Below are 18,679 nucleotides of genomic sequence, written 5' to 3'. Positions count from 1 at the left end.
TTCAACCCTGGTACTGAACCTAACACATTCAACCCTGGTACTGGACCTAACCCATTCAACCCTGGTACTGGACCTAACCCATTCAACCCTGGTACTGGACCTAACCCATTCAACCCTGGTACTGAACCTAACCCATTCAACCCTGGTACTGAACCTAACCCATTCAACCCTGGTACTGGACCTAACCCATTCAACCCTGGAACTGGACCTAACCCATTCAACCCTGGCACTGCCACCTACCTAACCCATTCAACCCTGGCACTGCCACCTACCTAACCCATTCAACCCTGGCTCTGCCACCTACCTAACCCATTCAACCCTGGCTCTGCCACCTACCTAACCCATTCAACCCTGGCTCTGCCACCTACTTAACCCATTCAACCCTGGCACTGCCACCTAACCCATTCAACTCTGGCACTGCCACCTACCTAACCCATTCAACCCTGGCACTGCCACCTACCTAACCCATTCAACTCTGGCACTGCCACCTACCTAACCCATTCAACCCTGGCTCTGCCACCTACCTAACCCATTCAACCCTGGCACTGCCACCTAACCCATTCAACTCTGGCACTGCCACCTACCTAACCCATTCAACCCTGGCACTGCCACCTACCTAACCCATTCAACTCTGGCACTGCCACCTACCTAACCCATTCAACCCTGGCTCTGCCACCTACCTAACCCATCAACCCTGGCACTGCCACCTAACCCATTCAACTCTGGCACTGCCACCTACCTAACCCATTCAACCCTGGCACTGCCACCTAACCCATTCAACTCTGGCACTGCCACCTACCTAACCCATTCAACCCTGGCTCTGCCACCTACCTAACCCATTCAACCCTGGCACTGCCACCTACCTAACCCATTCAACCCTGGCACTGCCACCTACCTAACCCATTCAACCCTGGCACTGCCACCTACCTAACCCATTCAACCCTGGCACTGCCACCTACCTAACCCATTCAACTCTGGCACTGCCACCTACCTAACTCATTCAACTCTGGCACTGCCACCTACCTAACCCATTCAACCCTGGCACTGCCACCTACCTAACCCATTCAACCCTGGCACTGGACCTAACCCATTCAACCCTGGCACTGCCACCTACCTAACCCATTCAACCCTGGCACTGCCACCTACCTAACCCATTCAACTCTGGCACTGCCACCTACCTAACCCATTCAACTCTGGCACTGAACCAAACCCATTCAACCCTGGCTCTGAACCTAACCCATTCAACCCTGGCACTGAACCTAACCCATTGAACTCTGGCACTGCCACCTACCTAACCCATTCAACCCTGGCACTGCCACCTACCTAACCCATTCAACCCTGGCACTGCCACCTACCTAACCCATTCAACTCTGGCACTGCCACCTACCTAACCCATTCAACCCTGGCTCTGAACCTAACCCATTCAACCCTGGCACTGCCACCTAACCCATTCAACCCTGGTACTGCCACCTAACCCATTCAACCCTGGTACTGAACCTAACCCATTCAACCCTGGTACTGCCACCTAACCCATTCAACCCTGGCACTGCCACCTAACCCATTCAACCCTGGTACTGAACCTAACCCATTGAACCCTGGTACTGCCACCTAACCCATTCAACCCTGGCACTGAACCTAACCCATTCAACCCTGGCACTGAACCTAACCCATTCAACCCTGGTACTGCCACCTAACCCATTCAACCCTGGCACTGAACCTAACCCATTCAACCCTGGCACTGAACCTAACCCATTCAACCCTGGTACTGCCACCTAACCCATTGAACCCTGGTACTGCCACCTAACCCATTCAACCCTGGCACTGAACCTAACCCATTCAACCCTGGCACTGAACCTAACCCATTCAACCCTGGTACTGAACCTAACCCATTCAACCCTGGTACTGCCACCTAACCCATTCAACCCTGGCACTGCCACCTAACCCATTCAACCCTGGCACTGAACCTAACCCATTCAACCCTGGTACTGAACCTAACCCATTGAACCCTGGTACTGCCACCTAACCCATTCAACCCTGGCACTGCCACCTAACCCATTCAACCCTGGCACTGAACCTAACCCATTCAACCCTGGTACTGAACCTAACCCATTCAACCCTGGTACTGAACCTAACCCATTGAACCCTGATACTGCCACCTAACCCATTCAACCCTGGCACTGCCACCTAATCCATTCAACCCTGGCACTGAACCTAACCCATTCAACCCTGGTACTGGACCTAACCCATTGAACCCTGGTACTGCCACCTAACCCATTCAACCCTGGTACTGCCACCTAACCCATTCAACCCTGGCACTGAACCTAACCCATTCAACCCTGGCACTGAACCTAACCCATTCAACCCTGGCACTGAACCTAACCCATTCAACCCTGGTACTGCCACCTAACCCATTCAACCCTGGCACTGAACCTAACCCATTCAACCCTGGTACTGAACCCAACCCATTCAACCCTGGTACTGCCACCTAACCCATTCAACCCTGGCACTGCCACCTAACCCATTCAACCCTGGTACTGAACCTGACCCATTCAACCCTGGCACTGCCACCTAACCCATTCAACCCTGGTACTGGACCTAACCCATTCAACCCTGGCACTGGACCTAACCCATTCAACCCTGGCACTGCCACCTACCTAACCCATTCAACCCTGGCACTGCCACCTACCTAACCCATTCAACTCTGGCACTGCCACCTACCTAACCCATTCAACTCTGGCACTGAACCTAACCCATTCAACCCTGGCTCTGAACCTAACCCATTCAACCCTGGTACTGCCACCTAACCCATTCAACCCTGGCACTGAACCTAACCCATTCAACCCTGGTACTGAACCTAACCTATTCAACCCTGGTACTGCCACTGCCCATTCAACCCTGGCACTGAACCTAACCCATTCAACCCTGGCACTGAACCTAACCCATTCAACCTGGCAAACCCCCATTCAACCCTGGTACTGCCACCTAACCCATTCAACCCTGGCACTGAACCTAACCCATTCAACCCTGGTACTGAACCTAACCCATTCAACCCTGGTACTGCCACCTAACCCATTCAACCCTGGCACTGAACCTAACCCATTCAACCCTGGTACTGCCACCTAACCCATTCAACCCGGGCACTGCCACCTAACCCATTCAATCCTGGCACTGCCACATAACCCATTCAACCCTGGTACTGAACCTAACCCATTCAACCCTGGTACTGAACCTAACCCATTCAACCCTGGCACTGAACCTAACCCATTCAACCCTGGTACTGAACCTAACCCATTCAACCCTGGCACTGAACCTAACCCATTCAACCCTGGTACTGAACCGAAACCATTCAACCCTGGCACTGAACCTAACCCATTCAACCCTGGCACTGAACCTAACCCATTCAACCCTGGTACTGAACCTAACCCATTCAACCCTGGCACTGCCACCTTCAACCCTGGCACTGCCACCTAACCCATTCAACCCTGGTACTGCCACCTAACCCATTCAACCCTGGCACTGCCACCTAACCCATTCAACCCTGGCAACCTAAACCATTCAACCCTGGCACTGAACCTAACCCATTCAACCCTGGTACTGCCACCTAACCCATTCAACCCTGGCACTGCCACCTAACCCATTCAACCCTGGCACTGCCACCTAACCCATTCAACCCTGGCACTGAACCTAACCCATTCAACCCTGGTACTGCCACCTAACCCATTCAACCCTGGCACTGCCACCTAACCCATTCAACCCTGGTACTGACACCTAACCCATTCAACCCTGGCACTGAACCTAACCCATTCAACCCTGGTACTGCCACCTAACCCATTCAACCCTGGTACTGCCACCTAACCCATTCAACCCTGGTACTGAACCTAACCCATTCAACCCTGGTACTGCCACCTAACCCATTCAACCCTGGCACTGCCACCTAACCCATTCAACCCTGGCACTGAACCTAACCCATTGAAACCTGGTACTGCCACCTAACCCATTCAACCCTGGCACTGAACCTAACCCATTCAACCCTGGCACTGAACCTAACCCATTGAAACCTGGTACTGCCACCTAACCCATTCAACCCTGGCACTGAACCTAACCCATTCAACCCTGGCACTGAACCTAACCCATTCAACCCTGGTACTGAACCTAACCCATTCAACCCTGGTACTGAACCTAACCCATTCAACCCTGGTACTGCCACCTAACCCATTCAACCCTGGCACTGCCACCTAACCCATCCAACCCTGGCAGTGAACCTAACCCATTCAACCCTGGCACTGCCACCTAACCCATTCAACCCTGGCACTGCCACCTAACCCATTCAACCATGGTACTGGACCTAACCCATTCAACCCTGGCACTGCCACCTAACCCATTCAACCCTGGTACTGAACCTAACCCATTCAACCCTGGTACTGGACCTAACCCATTCAACCCTGGACCTAACCCATTCAACCCTGGCACTGCCACCTAACCCATTCAACCCTGGTACTGAACCTAACCCATTCAACCCTGGTACTGGACCTAACCCATTCAACCCTGGCACTGGACCTCCCATTCAACCCTGGCACTGCCACCTACCTAACCCATTCAACCCTGGCACTGCCACCTACCTAACCCATTCAACCCTGGCACTGCCACCTAACCCATTCAACCCTGGCACTGCCACCTAACCCATTCAACCCTGGCACTGCCACCTACCTAACCCATTCAACCCTGGCACTGAACCTTCAACCCATTCAAACCCTGGCACTGCCACCTAACCCAACCCATTCAACCCATTCAACCCTGGCACTGCCACCTAACCCATTGAACTCTGGCACTGCCACCTACCTAACCCATTCAACCCTGGCTCTGCCACCTACCTAACCCATTCAACCCTGGTACTGCCACCTAACCCATTCAACCCTGGCACTGCCACCTAACCCATTCAACCCTGGCACTGAACCTAACCCATTCAACCCTGGTACTGAACCTAACCCATTCAACCCTGGTACTGAACCTAACCCATTGAACCCTGATACTGCCACCTAACCCATTCAACCCTGGCACTGCCACCTAATCCATTCAACCCTGGCACTGAACCTAACCCATTCAACCCTGGTACTGGACCTAACCCATTGAACCCTGGTACTGCCACCTAACCCATTCAACCCTGGTACTGCCACCTAACCCATTCAACCCTGGCACTGAACCTAACCCATTCAACCCTGGCACTGAACCTAACCCATTCAACCCTGGCACTGAACCTAACCCATTCAACCCTGGTACTGCCACCTAACCCATTCAACCCTGGCACTGAACCTAACCCATTCAACCCTGGTACTGAACCCAACCCATTCAACCCTGGTACTGCCACCTAACCCATTCAACCCTGGCACTGCCACCTAACCCATTCAACCCTGGTACTGAACCTGACCCATTCAACCCTGGCACTGCCACCTAACCCATTCAACCCTGGTACTGGACCTAACCCATTCAACCCTGGCACTGGACCTAACCCATTCAACCCTGGCACTGCCACCTACCTAACCCATTCAACCCTGGCACTGCCACCTACCTAACCCATTCAACTCTGGCACTGCCACCTACCTAACCCATTCAACTCTGGCACTGAACCTAACCCATTCAACCCTGGCTCTGAACCTAACCCATTCAACCCTGGTACTGCCACCTAACCCATTCAACCCTGGCACTGAACCTAACCCATTCAACCCTGGTACTGAACCTAACCTATTCAACCCTGGTACTGCCACCTAACCCATTCAACCCTGGCACTGAACCTAACCCATTCAACCCTGGCACTGAACCTAACCCATTCAACCCTGGCACTGAACCTAACCCATTCAACCCTGGTACTGCCACCTAACCCATTCAACCCTGGCACTGAACCTAACCCATTCAACCCTGGTACTGAACCTTTCAACCCTGGTACTGCCACCTAACCCATTCAACCCTGGCACTGAACCTAACCCATTCAACCCTGGTACTGCCACCTAACCCATTCAACCCGGGCACTGCCACCTAACCCATTCAATCCTGGCACTGCCACATAACCCATTCAACCCTGGTACTGAACCTAACCCATTCAACCCTGGTACTGAACCTAACCCATTCAACCCTGGCACTGAACCTAACCCATTCAACCCTGGTACTGAACCTAACCCATTCAACCCTGGCACTGAACCTAACCCATTCAACCCTGGTACTGAACCGAAACCATTCAACCCTGGCACTGAACCTAACCCATTCAACCCTGGCACTGAACCTAACCCATTCAACCCTGGTACTGAACCTAACCCATTCAACCCTGGCACTGCCACCTAACCCAATCAACCCTGGCACTGCCACCTAACCCATTCAACCCTGGTACTGCCACCTAACCCATTCAACCCTGGCACTGCCACCTAACCCATTCAACCCTGGCACTGCCACCTAAACCATTCAACCCTGGCACTGAACCTAACCCATTCAACCCTGGTACTGCCACCTAACCCATTCAACCCTGGCACTGCCACCTAACCCATTCAACCCTGGCACTGCCACCTAACCCATTCAACCCTGGCACTGAACCTAACCCATTCAACCCTGGTACTGCCACCTAACCCATTCAACCCTGGCACTGCCACCTAACCCATTCAACCCTGGTACTGACACCTAACCCATTCAACCCTGGCACTGAACCTAACCCATTCAACCCTGGTACTGCCACCTAACCCATTCAACCCTGGTACTGCCACCTAACCCATTCAACCCTGGTACTGAACCTAACCCATTCAACCCTGGTACTGCCACCTAACCCATTCAACCCTGGCACTGCCACCTAACCCATTCAACCCTGGCACTGAACCTAACCCATTGAAACCTGGTACTGCCACCTAACCCATTCAACCCTGGCACTGAACCTAACCCATTCAACCCTGGCACTGAACCTAACCCATTGAAACCTGGTACTGCCACCTAACCCATTCAACCCTGGCACTGAACCTAACCCATTCAACCCTGGCACTGAACCTAACCCATTCAACCCTGGTACTGAACCTAACCCATTCAACCCTGGTACTGAACCTAACCCATTCAACCCTGGTACTGCCACCTAACCCATTCAACCCTGGCACTGCCACCTAACCCATCCAACCCTGGCAGTGAACCTAACCCATTCAACCCTGGCACTGCCACCTAACCCATTCAACCCTGGCACTGCCACCTAACCCATTCAACCATGGTACTGGACCTAACCCATTCAACCCTGGCACTGCCACCTAACCCATTCAACCCTGGTACTGAACCTAACCCATTCAACCCTGGTACTGGACCTAACCCATTCAACCCTGGCACTGGACCTAACCCATTCAACCCTGGCACTGCCACCTAACCCATTCAACCCTGGTACTGAACCTAACCCATTCAACCCTGGTACTGGACCTAACCCATTCAACCCTGGCACTGGACCTAACCCATTCAACCCTGGCACTGCCACCTACCTAACCCATTCAACCCTGGCACTGCCACCTACCTAACCCATTCAACCCTGGCACTGCCACCTACCTAACCCATTCAACCCTGGCTCTGCCACCTACCTAACCCATTCAACCCTGGCACTGCCACCTACCTAACCCATTCAACCCTGGCACTGCCACCTACCTAACCCATTCAACCCTGGCTCTGCCACCTACCTAACCCATTCAACCCTGGCACTGCCACCTAACCCATTCAACTCTGGCACTGCCACCTACCTAACCCATTCAACCCTGGCACTGCCACCTAACCCATTGAACTCTGGCACTGCCACCTACCTAACCCATTCAACCCTGGCTCTGCCACCTACCTAACCCATTCAACCCACTGCCACCTAACTTCAACCCTGCCACCTAACCCATTCAACCCTGGTACTGCCACCTAACCCATTCAACCCTGGCACTGCCACCTAACCCATTCAACCCTGGCACTGACCTAACCCATTCAACCCTGGTACTGGACAACCCATTCAACCCTGGCACTGGACCTAACCCATTCAACCCTGGCACTGCCGCCCATTCAACCCTGGCACTGCCACCTAACCCATTCAACCCTGGCACTGCCACCTACCTAACCCATTCAACCCTGGCACTGCCACCTACCTAACCCATTCAACCCTGGCACTGCCACCTACCTAACCCATTCAACCCTGGCACTGCCACCTACCTAACCCATTCAACCCTGGCACTGCCACCTACCCATTCAACCCTGGCACTGCCACCTACCTAACCCATTCAACCCTGGCACTGCCACCTACCTAACCCATTCAACCCTGGCACTGCCACCTACCTAACCCATTCAACCCTGGCACTGCCACCTACCTAACCCATTCAACCCTGGCACTGCCACCTACCTAACCCATTCAACTCTGGCACTGCCACCTACCTAACCCATTCAACCCTGGCACTGCCACCTACCTAACCCATTCAACCCTGGCACTGCCACCTACCTAACCCATTCAACTCTGGCACTGCCACCTACCTAACCCATTCAACCCTGGCACTGCCACCTACCTAACCCATTCAACTCTGGCACTGCCACCTACCTAACCCATTCAACCCTGGCACTGGCACCCACCTAACCCATTCAACCACTGCCACCTACCTAACCCATTCAACCCTGGCACTGGACCTAACCCATTCAACCCATGGCACTGGACCTACCTAACCCATTCAACCCTGCACCTACCTAACCCATTCAACCCTGGCACTGCCACCTAACCCATTCAACCCTGGCACTGCCACCTACCTAACCCATTCAACCCTGGCACTGCCACCTAACCCATTCAACTCTGGCACTGCCACCTACCTAACCCATTCAACCCTGGCACTGCCACCTACCTAACCCATTCAACCCTGGCACTGGACCTAACCCATTCAACCCTGGCACTGGACCTAACCCATTCAACCCTGGCACTGCCACCTACCTAACCCATTCAACCCTGGCACTGGACCTAACCCATTCAACCCTGGCACTGCCACCTACCTAACCCATTCAACCCTGGCACTGCCACCTACCTAACCCATTCAACTCTGGCACTGCCACCTACCTAACCCATTCAACTCTGGCACTGAACCTAACCCATTCAACCCTGGCTCTGAACCTAACCCATTCAACCCTGGCTCTGAACCTAACCCATTCAACCCTGGCACTGAACCTAACCCATTCAACTCTGGCTCTGAACCTAACCCATTCAACCCTGGCTCTGAACCTAACCCATTCAACCCTGGCTCTGAACCTAACCCATTCAAGCCACGGCATAACAAATCAATGTATTCATCTTTTTTATATATACAGTGCCTTGCGAAAGTATTCGGCCCCCTTGAACTTCGCAACCTTTCGTCACATTTCAGGCTTCAAACATAAAGATATAAAACTGTATTTTTTTTGTGAAGAATCAACAACAAGTGGGACACAATCATGAAGTGGAACGACATTTATTGGATATTTCAAACTTTTTTAACAAATCAAAAAACTGAAAAATTGGGCATGCAAAATTATTCAGCCCCTTTACTTTCAGTGCAGCAAACTCTCTCCAGAAGTTCAGTGAGGATCTCTGAATTATCCAATGTTGACCTAAACGACTAATGATGATAAATACAATCCACCTGTGTGTAATCAAGTCTTCGTATAAATGCACCTGCACTGTGATTGTCTCAGAGGTCCGTTAAGAGTGCAGAGAGCATCATGAAGAACAAGGAACACACCAGGCAGGTCCGAGATACTGTTGTGAAGAAGTTTAAAGCCGGATTTGGATACAAAAATATTTTCCAAGCTTTAAACATCCCAAGGAGCACTGTGCAAGCGATAATATTGAAATGGAAGGAGTATCAGACCACTGCAAATCTACCAAGACCTGGCCGTCCCTCTAAACGTTCAGCTCATACAAGGAGAAGACTGATGCAGCCAAGAGGCCCATGATCACTCTGGATGAACTGCAGAGATCTACAGCTGAGGTGGGAGACTCTGTCCATAGGACAACAATCAGTCGTATATTGCACAAGTCTGGCCTTTATGGAAGAGTGGCAAGAAGAAAGCCATTTCTTAAAGATATCCATAAAAAGTGTTGTTTAAAGTTTGCCACAAGCCACCTGGGAGACACACCAAACATGTGGAAGAAGGTGCTCTGGTCAGATGAAACCAAAATTGAACTTTTTGCCAACAATGCAAAACGTTATGTTTGGCATAAAAGCAACACAGCTCATCACCCTGAACACACCATCCCCACTGTCAAACATGGTGGTGGCAGCATCATGGTTTGGGCCTGCTTTTCTTCAGCAGGGACAGGGAAGATGGTTAAAATTGATGGGAAGATGGATGGAGCCAAATACAGGACCATTCTGGAAGAAAACCTGATGGAGTCTGCAAAAGACCTGAGACTGGGACGGAGATTTGTCTTCCAACAAGACACTGATCCAAAACATAAAGCAAAATCTACAATGGAATGGTTCAAAAAGAAACATATCCAGGTGTTAGAATGGCCAAGTCAAAGTCCAGACCTGAATCCAATCGAGAATCTGTGGAAAGAACTGAAAACTGCTGTTCACAAATGCTCTCCATCCAACCTCACTGAGCTCGAGCTGTTTTGCAAGGAGGAATGGGAAAAAATTTCAGTCTCTCAATGTGCAAAACTGATAGAGACATACCCCAAGCGACTTACAGCTGTAATCGCAGCAAAAGGTGGCGCTACAAAGTATTAACTTAAGGGGGCTGAATAATTTTGCACGCCCAATTTTTCAGTTTTTGATTTGTTAAAGTTTGAAATATCCAATAAATGTCGTTCCACTTCATGATTGTGTCCCACTTGTTGTTGATTCTTCATAAAAAAATACAGTTTTATATCTTTATGTTTGAAGCCTGAAATGTGGCAAAAGGTCGCAAAGTTCAAGGGGGCTGAATACTTTCGCAATGCACTGTATATTTTTTAATATATAGCCCTTTTAACAAACAAAAAAATTCACAAAGTGCTTTACAGTAACCCAGGTATAAGTTCTAGAAGTGTTGAGTACCCCCTGGCTGAATGCTGGTGACCGTGTTAAATTGGTCAGTGGTGTGGAAATGCCAGATTTAGCCTGCCAAACAGGGGGCACGGCTCTACAATACCCACTGCCTGCTCCCTCCATGACTTTCTCTGGTACTCCCACCCAAACAGAGCACGGCCAGTGTATGGAATCCTACCACTTTTACTGAAAAGGGTAACACCCAACTCCCCAGCACTGGGTGAAAAACAGCCTGCAGGGCTCTCTTACCCAGGGCTGGACAGGGGTGTGGGGGGTGGAAAGGGGGAGATGCGGGAGGGGAGTGTGTGCTTGTCAGAGGGGAGATGGGTGCATGTCAGAGTGGAGGTGGGAGGGATGGTGGATGCATGTCAGAGTGGAGTTGGGAGGGATGGTGGGTGCATGTCAGAGTGGAGGTGGGTGCATGTCAGAGGGGAGGTGGGAGGGATGGTGGGTGCATGCCAGAGTGGAGGTAGGAGGGATGGTGGATGCATGTCAGAGTGGAGGTGGGAGGGATGGTGGGTGCATGTCAGAGTGGAGGTGGGTGCATGCCAGAGTGGAGGTGGGAGGAATCGTGGATGCATGTCAGAGTGGAGGTGGGAGGGATGGTGGGTGCATGCCAGAGTGGAGGTGGGAGGAATCGTGGGGGCATGTCAGAGGGGAGGTGGGAGGGATGGTGGGTGCATGCCAGAGTGGAGGTGGGAGGGATGGTGGGTGCATGCCAGAGTGGAGGTGGGAGGGATGGTGGGTGCATGCCAGAGTGGAGGTGGGAGGGATGGTGGGTGCATGTCAGAGTGGAGGTGGGAGGGATGGTGGGTGCATGCCAGAGTGGAGGTGGGAGGAATCGTGGGGGCATGTCAGAGGGGAGGTGGGAGGGATGGTGGGTGCATGCCAGAGTGGAGGTGGGAGGGATGGTGGGTGCATGCCAGAGTGGAGGTGGGAGGGATGGTGGGTGCATGCCAGAGTGGAGGTGGGAGGGATGGTGGGTGCATGTCAGAGGGGAGGTGGGAGGGATGGTGGGTGCATGCCAGAGTGGAGGTAGGAGGGATGGTGGGTGCATGTCAGAGGGGAGGTGGGAGGGATGGTGGGTGCATGCCAGAGTGGAGATGGGAGGGATGGTGGGTGCATGTCAGAGGGAAGGTAGAAGGGATGGTGGGTGCATGTCAGAGGGAAGGTGGGAGGGATGGTGGGGGGGTGGTTAGGGATGGTCGGTGCATGTCAGAGGGGGGTTGGGAAGGGAGATGGGTGCATGTCAGAAGGGAGGTGAGAAGGGAGATGGGTGCATGTCAGAAGGGAGGTGAGAAGGGAGATGGGTGCATGTCAGAAGGGAGGTGAGAAGGGAGATGGGTGCATGTCAGAAGGGAGGTGAGAAGGGAGATGGGTGCATGTCAGAAGGGAGATGGGTACACGTCAGAAGGGAGGTGAGAAGGGAGATGGGTGCATGTCAGAAGGGAGATGGGTGCATGTCAGATGGGAGGTGAGAAGGGAGATGGGTGCATGTCAGAAGGGAGGTGAGAAGGGAGATTGGTGCATGTCAGAAGGGAGGTGAGAAGGGAGATGGGTGCATGTCAGAAGGGAGATGGGTGCATGTCAGAAGGGAGGTGGGAAGGGAGATGGGTGCATGTCAGAAGGGAGGTGAGAAGGGAGATGGGTGCATGGGAGGTCAGAAGGGAGATGGGTGCATGTCAAAGGGAGATGGGTACATGTCAGAAGGGAGGTGAGAAGGGAGATGGGTGCATGTCAGAAGGGAGATGGGTGCATGTCAGATGGGAGGTGAGAAGGGAGATGGGTGCATGTCAGAAGGGAGGTGAGAAGGGAGATTGGTGCATGTCAGAAGGGAGGTGAGAAGGGAGATGGGTGCATGTCAGAAGGGAGATGGGTGCATGTCAGAAGGGAGGTGGGTGAGATGGGTGCATGTCAGAAGGGAAGGGAGATGGGTGCATGTCAGAAGGGAGGTGAGAAGGGAGATGGGTGCATGTCAGAAGGGAGTGAGAAGGGAGATGGGTGCATGTCAGAAGGGAGGTGAGAAGGGAGATGGGTGCATGTCAGAAGGGAGGTGAGAAGGGAGATGGGTGCATGTCAGAAGGGAGGTGAGAAGGGAGATGGGTGCATGTCAGAAGGGAGGTGAGAAGGGAGATGGGTGCATGTCAGAAGGGAGGTGGGTGCATGTCAGAAGGGAGATGGAAGCATGTCAGAAGGGAGGTGAGAAGGGAGATGGGTGCATGTCAGAAGGGAGGTGAGAAGGGAGATGGGTGCATGTCAGAAGGGAGGTGAGAAGGGAGATGGGTGCATGTCAGAAGGGAGGTGAGAAGAAAGATGGGTGCATGTCAGAAGGGAGGTGAGAAGGGAGATGGGTGCATGTCAGAAGGGAGGTGAGATGGGTACATGTCAGAAGGGAGGTGGGATGGGAGGTGGGTACATGTCAGAAGGGAGGTGGGAGGGGAAAGGGTGTGGATGACCTGTGGGAAACAGGGGAACCGGGAGGCGTGTGCGTGAGGCAGGCTTAGAGGGGAGATGTTTGGGTGGGTGTGTATGGGGATGGGGGTAGGGAGGCGCGCCCCTCTTGTCTAGTCTGTCAGTGTGCCAGGTCTACATTCCCACTGCACCGGCCGGTGAAAAGGGCTGTAAATATATAAACAGGCCTTGCAGGATTAGAGCCTGCTGGGAGTGATCAGGGGGGATTTCCACCCCGCCGGGCACACAATGGCACCGCCACATAACATAAACACGCATACACACACACACAATGGCACCGTGGCACAACAGACCTGAGCCTCCATAGATTTGATGCATACTGTCTTTTGTTTGGGAAGAGGAGGTTCGTCTAGCTATGGGCTGTGTGTACGATGCAGGGGGCGCGGCGGGGTGGGAGGGAGGGGTGTTGTGGTCCTGATTGGATTTGTGTGTGTGTATATGAAGGGGGTCATGACTGTGTGTGTGTGTACAGAGAGAGAGAGAGACAGACAGAGAAAGAAACAGAGAGAGTTGGACACAATAGCATGATGAATAGAGTTGTTTTATTCCCTGTGTGTGTGTGCTGGAGAGTCAGCTGAGCGTCGATAGAGACAGACCGAGGGATGGGATCTCCGCTCACATAAAACAACAACCGTGACGGCCGATCCAGTCCAGTTTGAACCTGTCACACCAGACTGAGAAGCAGACTGAGAAGTGACAACTGCAGTAATTTCAGACCACAACCCTCTCTCAGCTAAAAGGCACTAACTAACACACTCTAACGGACGACAGCTCTACTGTTGGCCAAGCAGACATTCTCTCTGTATGATTTGGCAGTCCCACACTCACTCTACTGTACCTGACTCACTTAACCTGTGAGAGAATGAAAGACCACCAACCACCTTCACTTTGTTTATGAGTTTCCATCCATCCTGTCACCATGGTGACCCCTTTCTCTCTCTCTCTCTTTCTTCTCTCTCTCTCTCTCTCTCTCTATCTCTCAGTGTGCCGGCTCTGGCCCTGGCTACAGCCATGCCTCTTCTGGAAGAGACCACTGTGCCTCGAGAGCATCCCCCCACACTGCCTGTGGTCATCATAGGTATGTTTAGCCCTAACCTCTGACCCCTGACCGCTAACATCTAACCCTAACCTCTAACTCTGCCCCAAGAGGCTAGCACCCCTTCGCCATCCTACCTCGCCCGCCGTCATCATTCACAGGTAACCTCTGACATTGCAAACATTTGATTCTCTCCTCTGTATGTCTGTTTAGGTAACGGGCCATCAGGTATCTGCCTGTCCTACCTGCTGAGTGGCTACAAGCCCTACCTGGACCCTTCAGCTGTTCACCCAAACCCTGTTCTGTACAGGAAGTTACAGGAGACCAGACACCTGCCCATCACTGAACAGGTGAACATCAAAGCATTGCTTTAAACACATATACAACACACACACACACACACACACACACACACACACACACACACACACACACACACACACACACACACACACACACACACACACACACACACACACACACACACACACACACACACACACACACACACACACAGATCACAGTTGACAAACATTGAAACATGATCAAGTCTGGTCTCTCTATGCAGGATCTGGAGTATCTGAGTGAAGGTCTGGAGGGGCGGTCAGGAAACCCTGTAGCGGTGCTGTTTGACACCCTGCTGCATCCCAATGCGGATTTTGGCTACGAGTTTCCCCCTGTGCTACAGTGGAGAAGAGACAAGCAGCAGCACCTCCCTCACCTGGTGCTGGGCAGGGCAACGCCTGGAGGGGCCTGGCACGTGAGTTATTCCTATGCTAAACCTAAACTCCATTCTTAAAATCCTCACCTCCAATCCTCTCTCTTTTCTCTCTCTTCTAGGTGATGGAGGGCTCCATGCTGACCATCAGTCTGGGCATCTGGATGGAACTGCCAGGGATCAACTACCGAGACCTGACTAACAATGGCAAATGCAGGTACTGACAATGGCAAATGCAGAGAGGGAAGGAGGGAGAGAGATAGAGAGAGAGATGCTGCAATAAAGTGAAATAGATTCAAAACAATGAGACAGCTTATATCTTCTTAATACTTTAACAGAGTTTACTAAAGGATCTTTTGTTTGACAATGAGTGCTCTCCCCCCCCCCCCAGGGGCGTGACCAACGACCGGGCCACTCCAGAGGAGATCTCGTCTTACTACCGTAACTACGTCAAGCTGATGGGCCTGAAGCAGAACTTTGTTGACAACACCTACGTGACCTCTGTGCAGAAACTTTTCCGTGGACCCGAGGGCGAGGGTCTAGAGAATGGCCATGGAGGGTTGGGGGAGGAGGGAAAGGGGGTGTACGAGGGGAGGGAGAGTGAGGGTGTAGATGAAGGGGGAGGTGGGGGCCTGTGGGAGGTGAGGGGGTACCAGCGGGTGCAGGGCGACACCCACGTTCCTTTCTGCCTGTTTTCAGAGAATGTAGTTCTGGCCACGGGCGCATCTGATTCGCCAGCTCAGCTGGGTGTGGAGGGGGAGGAGCTTCCCTTTGTGTTCCACAGCATCTCTGCCCTGGGATTGGCTGTGAGCCGGAAGAAGCTTGGGCCAAACTCTGATCCGGTGCTGATTGTGGGGGCGGGGTTAAGCGCAGCGGATGCGGTTTTGTGCGCTTGTAACAACAACATTTCCGTGCTGCATGCCTTCCGCAAACACGTAGATGACCCAGGCCTCATCTTTAAACAGCTACCCAAGACCCTCTACCCAGAATACCACAAGGTCTACCACATGATGCACTCCCAGACCCACGCAACACCAAACATGGCTGCCACCTCCACCACCAATGGCCTTCCCAGCATGGCCGCCTCAGTCTGCTCCAAGATGTGCTCCAAGCCTCAACCCACCACAACTAACATGGCCGCCAATGGTGGTCCCGTTCTGTTCCCTGACTACACCAGCTTCCCAGAGCACTGTGTGGTGTCCTTCCAGCCAGACATGAAGTGTATCCTGCAGGGGAGCAACTCCCTCAAGGCCTTTAAGATCTCCATGGCCCTGGTGTTGATCGGCACCCATCCCAACCTGTTCTTCCTCAAGGGCCAGGGCCAGTACCTGGGACTGGACCCCACCAAACCCATCTCCTGCAAGCAGAACCCTGTGGATGTGCACCCCTACACCTTCGAGTGCACCAAGGACCCAGGACTGTTCGCCATGGGCCCGCTGGTGGGAGACAACTTTGTTCGCTTCCTAAAGGGCGGTGCTCTAGGCATTGCCTCCTGCCTGCTCAAGAGACTGAAGAAGAAAGGCAAGCTGATCGCAGAAGTGGGAGGAGTAGGAGGGGAGTTTATCTAGGTGAAGTGTGGATGGCGAGGAACCAGGTGGTGAATGAGTTGGAAGGGAGAGAGGAGGAAGAGGCATCTTTATTTAAGCGAAGGGAGAAAGGAGAGGAAAGAGGTGGAGAAAGGGAGGAGAGGAAGGAGGAAGAGGTTCATCTTAGTAAAAATAGCTACTATAACCAATGGAGTTCTGAGTTAAAAGGGCAAAGCCAAACAGTACGTTTTTTATATTTTATTGTTTGCAGTGGACATGCCTATTTGAACTCTGAAGCTTTCTTACCACTTCTGAGAGAACTGAAAACAATGGAAGTGGAGGCAGGCTAGTTACAGATCATGACCAGGTTCAGCCCACCACCTGTTACAGCTCCACTGTTCTGGTTTCTGCTGGGAAGCTGTCACAGGGTTTAATGTCCTCTATCCAGAAATCCAATCTGCAGTGTGACAATGTTTTTGAGAGTCATATTTGTGACATTTTGTAATGTCTTGAGTTTTTATTATTTGTTCACCTTGTCTTTCAAGCAAGTGCATTTTCTGATTTCTCATCTACTTTAAACAATTGTCCTACTATTTCTCTGATGGCCTTTCACCATGCAATGGACTGTGAACCACTACAACTCCCCTTTAAAGCCTCAAGGAAATGGAACTTTGTAGAGATAGGCCCATAGCTGCTATAGTGTTTCTGCCATCATCTCAATTCAGAGTTTCTCATCAGTGCCAAACTTCAGACCCCAAGCAGTATCTGGTTGTGATCTTTGAAAAATAACTATTTTGGATGCAGCAGTTGTTAGCTAGAATGCTAACTCTCATTGACATAGGCTGTAGCAAAAGCTAGCCAAATAGCCATTTTACTGGTTGAAGTTGAAGTGTTTTTTAAGTATAATGCAGTTGATTTGGGATAACACAAACATTATATTAAGCAGGACATTCATACGAGCCTTAAAATCCAATTATAATCCAAAAGTAGTGTGAAATGCACTCATAAGTAACATCTAAATATAGGCTTTTTTGCTGCCACCAATTTGCAGCAATGTTAACAAACACAGAAAGGGGTCTATAAAATACTACTAGTCGACGACTCCTGATAAGTGTACATTGGATAAACGCAAAATGTAGGTGCATTTATTGACGTCCATCAGTCTGAATACAAAACTGCTAGTCCATTGCATTTATCAGGAGTTGACTATCGCCTATTGAAGTCCTAATGACTATGTTAAATGCACATTTTCTGGTTGCCATTATGGAGGAAATATGCCTGTGGCTCGGATTCCAGGTCCGTATAGTATTCTCTGTGACATTTCTCATACCATGTCACTTTCACACAGCCATCATATGCCTCATGTGTTTGTTGTGCCAAATACCTGTTACTTTATGTAAAGCTGTGAGGACTGAGGGTAGAGTTTCATTCATTTATTGAACCAATCAGTGGCCTTTAGAATGTGTGTATTCATATGCAGTTTATTTCCACATGCAGTCATCCTCAAGACTGAAGCTGTTTGCAGAATTTTTTTTTTTTTTGTGGAATTGGGATAAAATATAGATTGTTGACAAGATCAGCAAACTGAAGATGTATGGACAGTTCCTGGTCAATATGCTGTATTCCAAACTAACCAGCCCTTAAGCACTACATCCACACCTGAACAGATGAATCAGTGGATAGGTGTAATTGTAAGGTGGTGGTAGTCACTCAACCTTGCCCCCAGATAGACCATCAGCTTATGGCTAATTACACCTACATGTCCAATCTACACAGTAGGTGTTGATGAGAAGGGTTAACTAGGGGTTGATTAATAAGAAAAGGAAACAGCAGGTTCCCCAACCCCTGGGGTCTAACCAGGGTTTTCTACTTGTCTTACAACACATAACCCACAGTCTTCTCC

General features: G+C 51.5%; 1 protein-coding gene across 2 annotated transcripts in view; it reads left to right on the top strand.

Moving 5' to 3' along the window:
• Positions 1-18,303, top strand: part of LOC123998265 (oxidative stress-induced growth inhibitor 2-like) — a 30,343-nt gene extending 12,040 nt beyond the window's left edge. Inside the window, exons 2-7 of one of the 2 annotated variants that reach the window (XM_046303323.1) lie at positions 14,065-14,201; positions 14,480-14,574; positions 14,746-14,882; positions 15,101-15,292; positions 15,373-15,467; positions 15,642-18,303. In XM_046303323.1, coding sequence (XP_046159279.1) covers positions 14,508-14,574; positions 14,746-14,882; positions 15,101-15,292; positions 15,373-15,467; positions 15,642-16,818 — 1,668 coding nt within the window. In that variant the 5' untranslated portion in view covers positions 14,065-14,201; positions 14,480-14,507 and the 3' untranslated portion in view covers positions 16,819-18,303. The remainder of the gene's footprint in view (positions 1-14,064; positions 14,202-14,479; positions 14,575-14,745; positions 14,883-15,100; positions 15,293-15,372; positions 15,468-15,641) is intronic. The other variant, XM_046303322.1, reaches the window with a different exon arrangement.
• The last annotated feature ends 376 nt before the right edge of the window (positions 18,304-18,679 follow it).

Source organism: Oncorhynchus gorbuscha, linkage group LG15 (genome assembly GCF_021184085.1).
Source record: "Oncorhynchus gorbuscha isolate QuinsamMale2020 ecotype Even-year linkage group LG15, OgorEven_v1.0, whole genome shotgun sequence".
Classification (NCBI taxonomy): Eukaryota; Metazoa; Chordata; class Actinopteri; order Salmoniformes; family Salmonidae; genus Oncorhynchus; species Oncorhynchus gorbuscha.
This window is presented reverse-complemented; position numbering and strand designations above follow the sequence as displayed.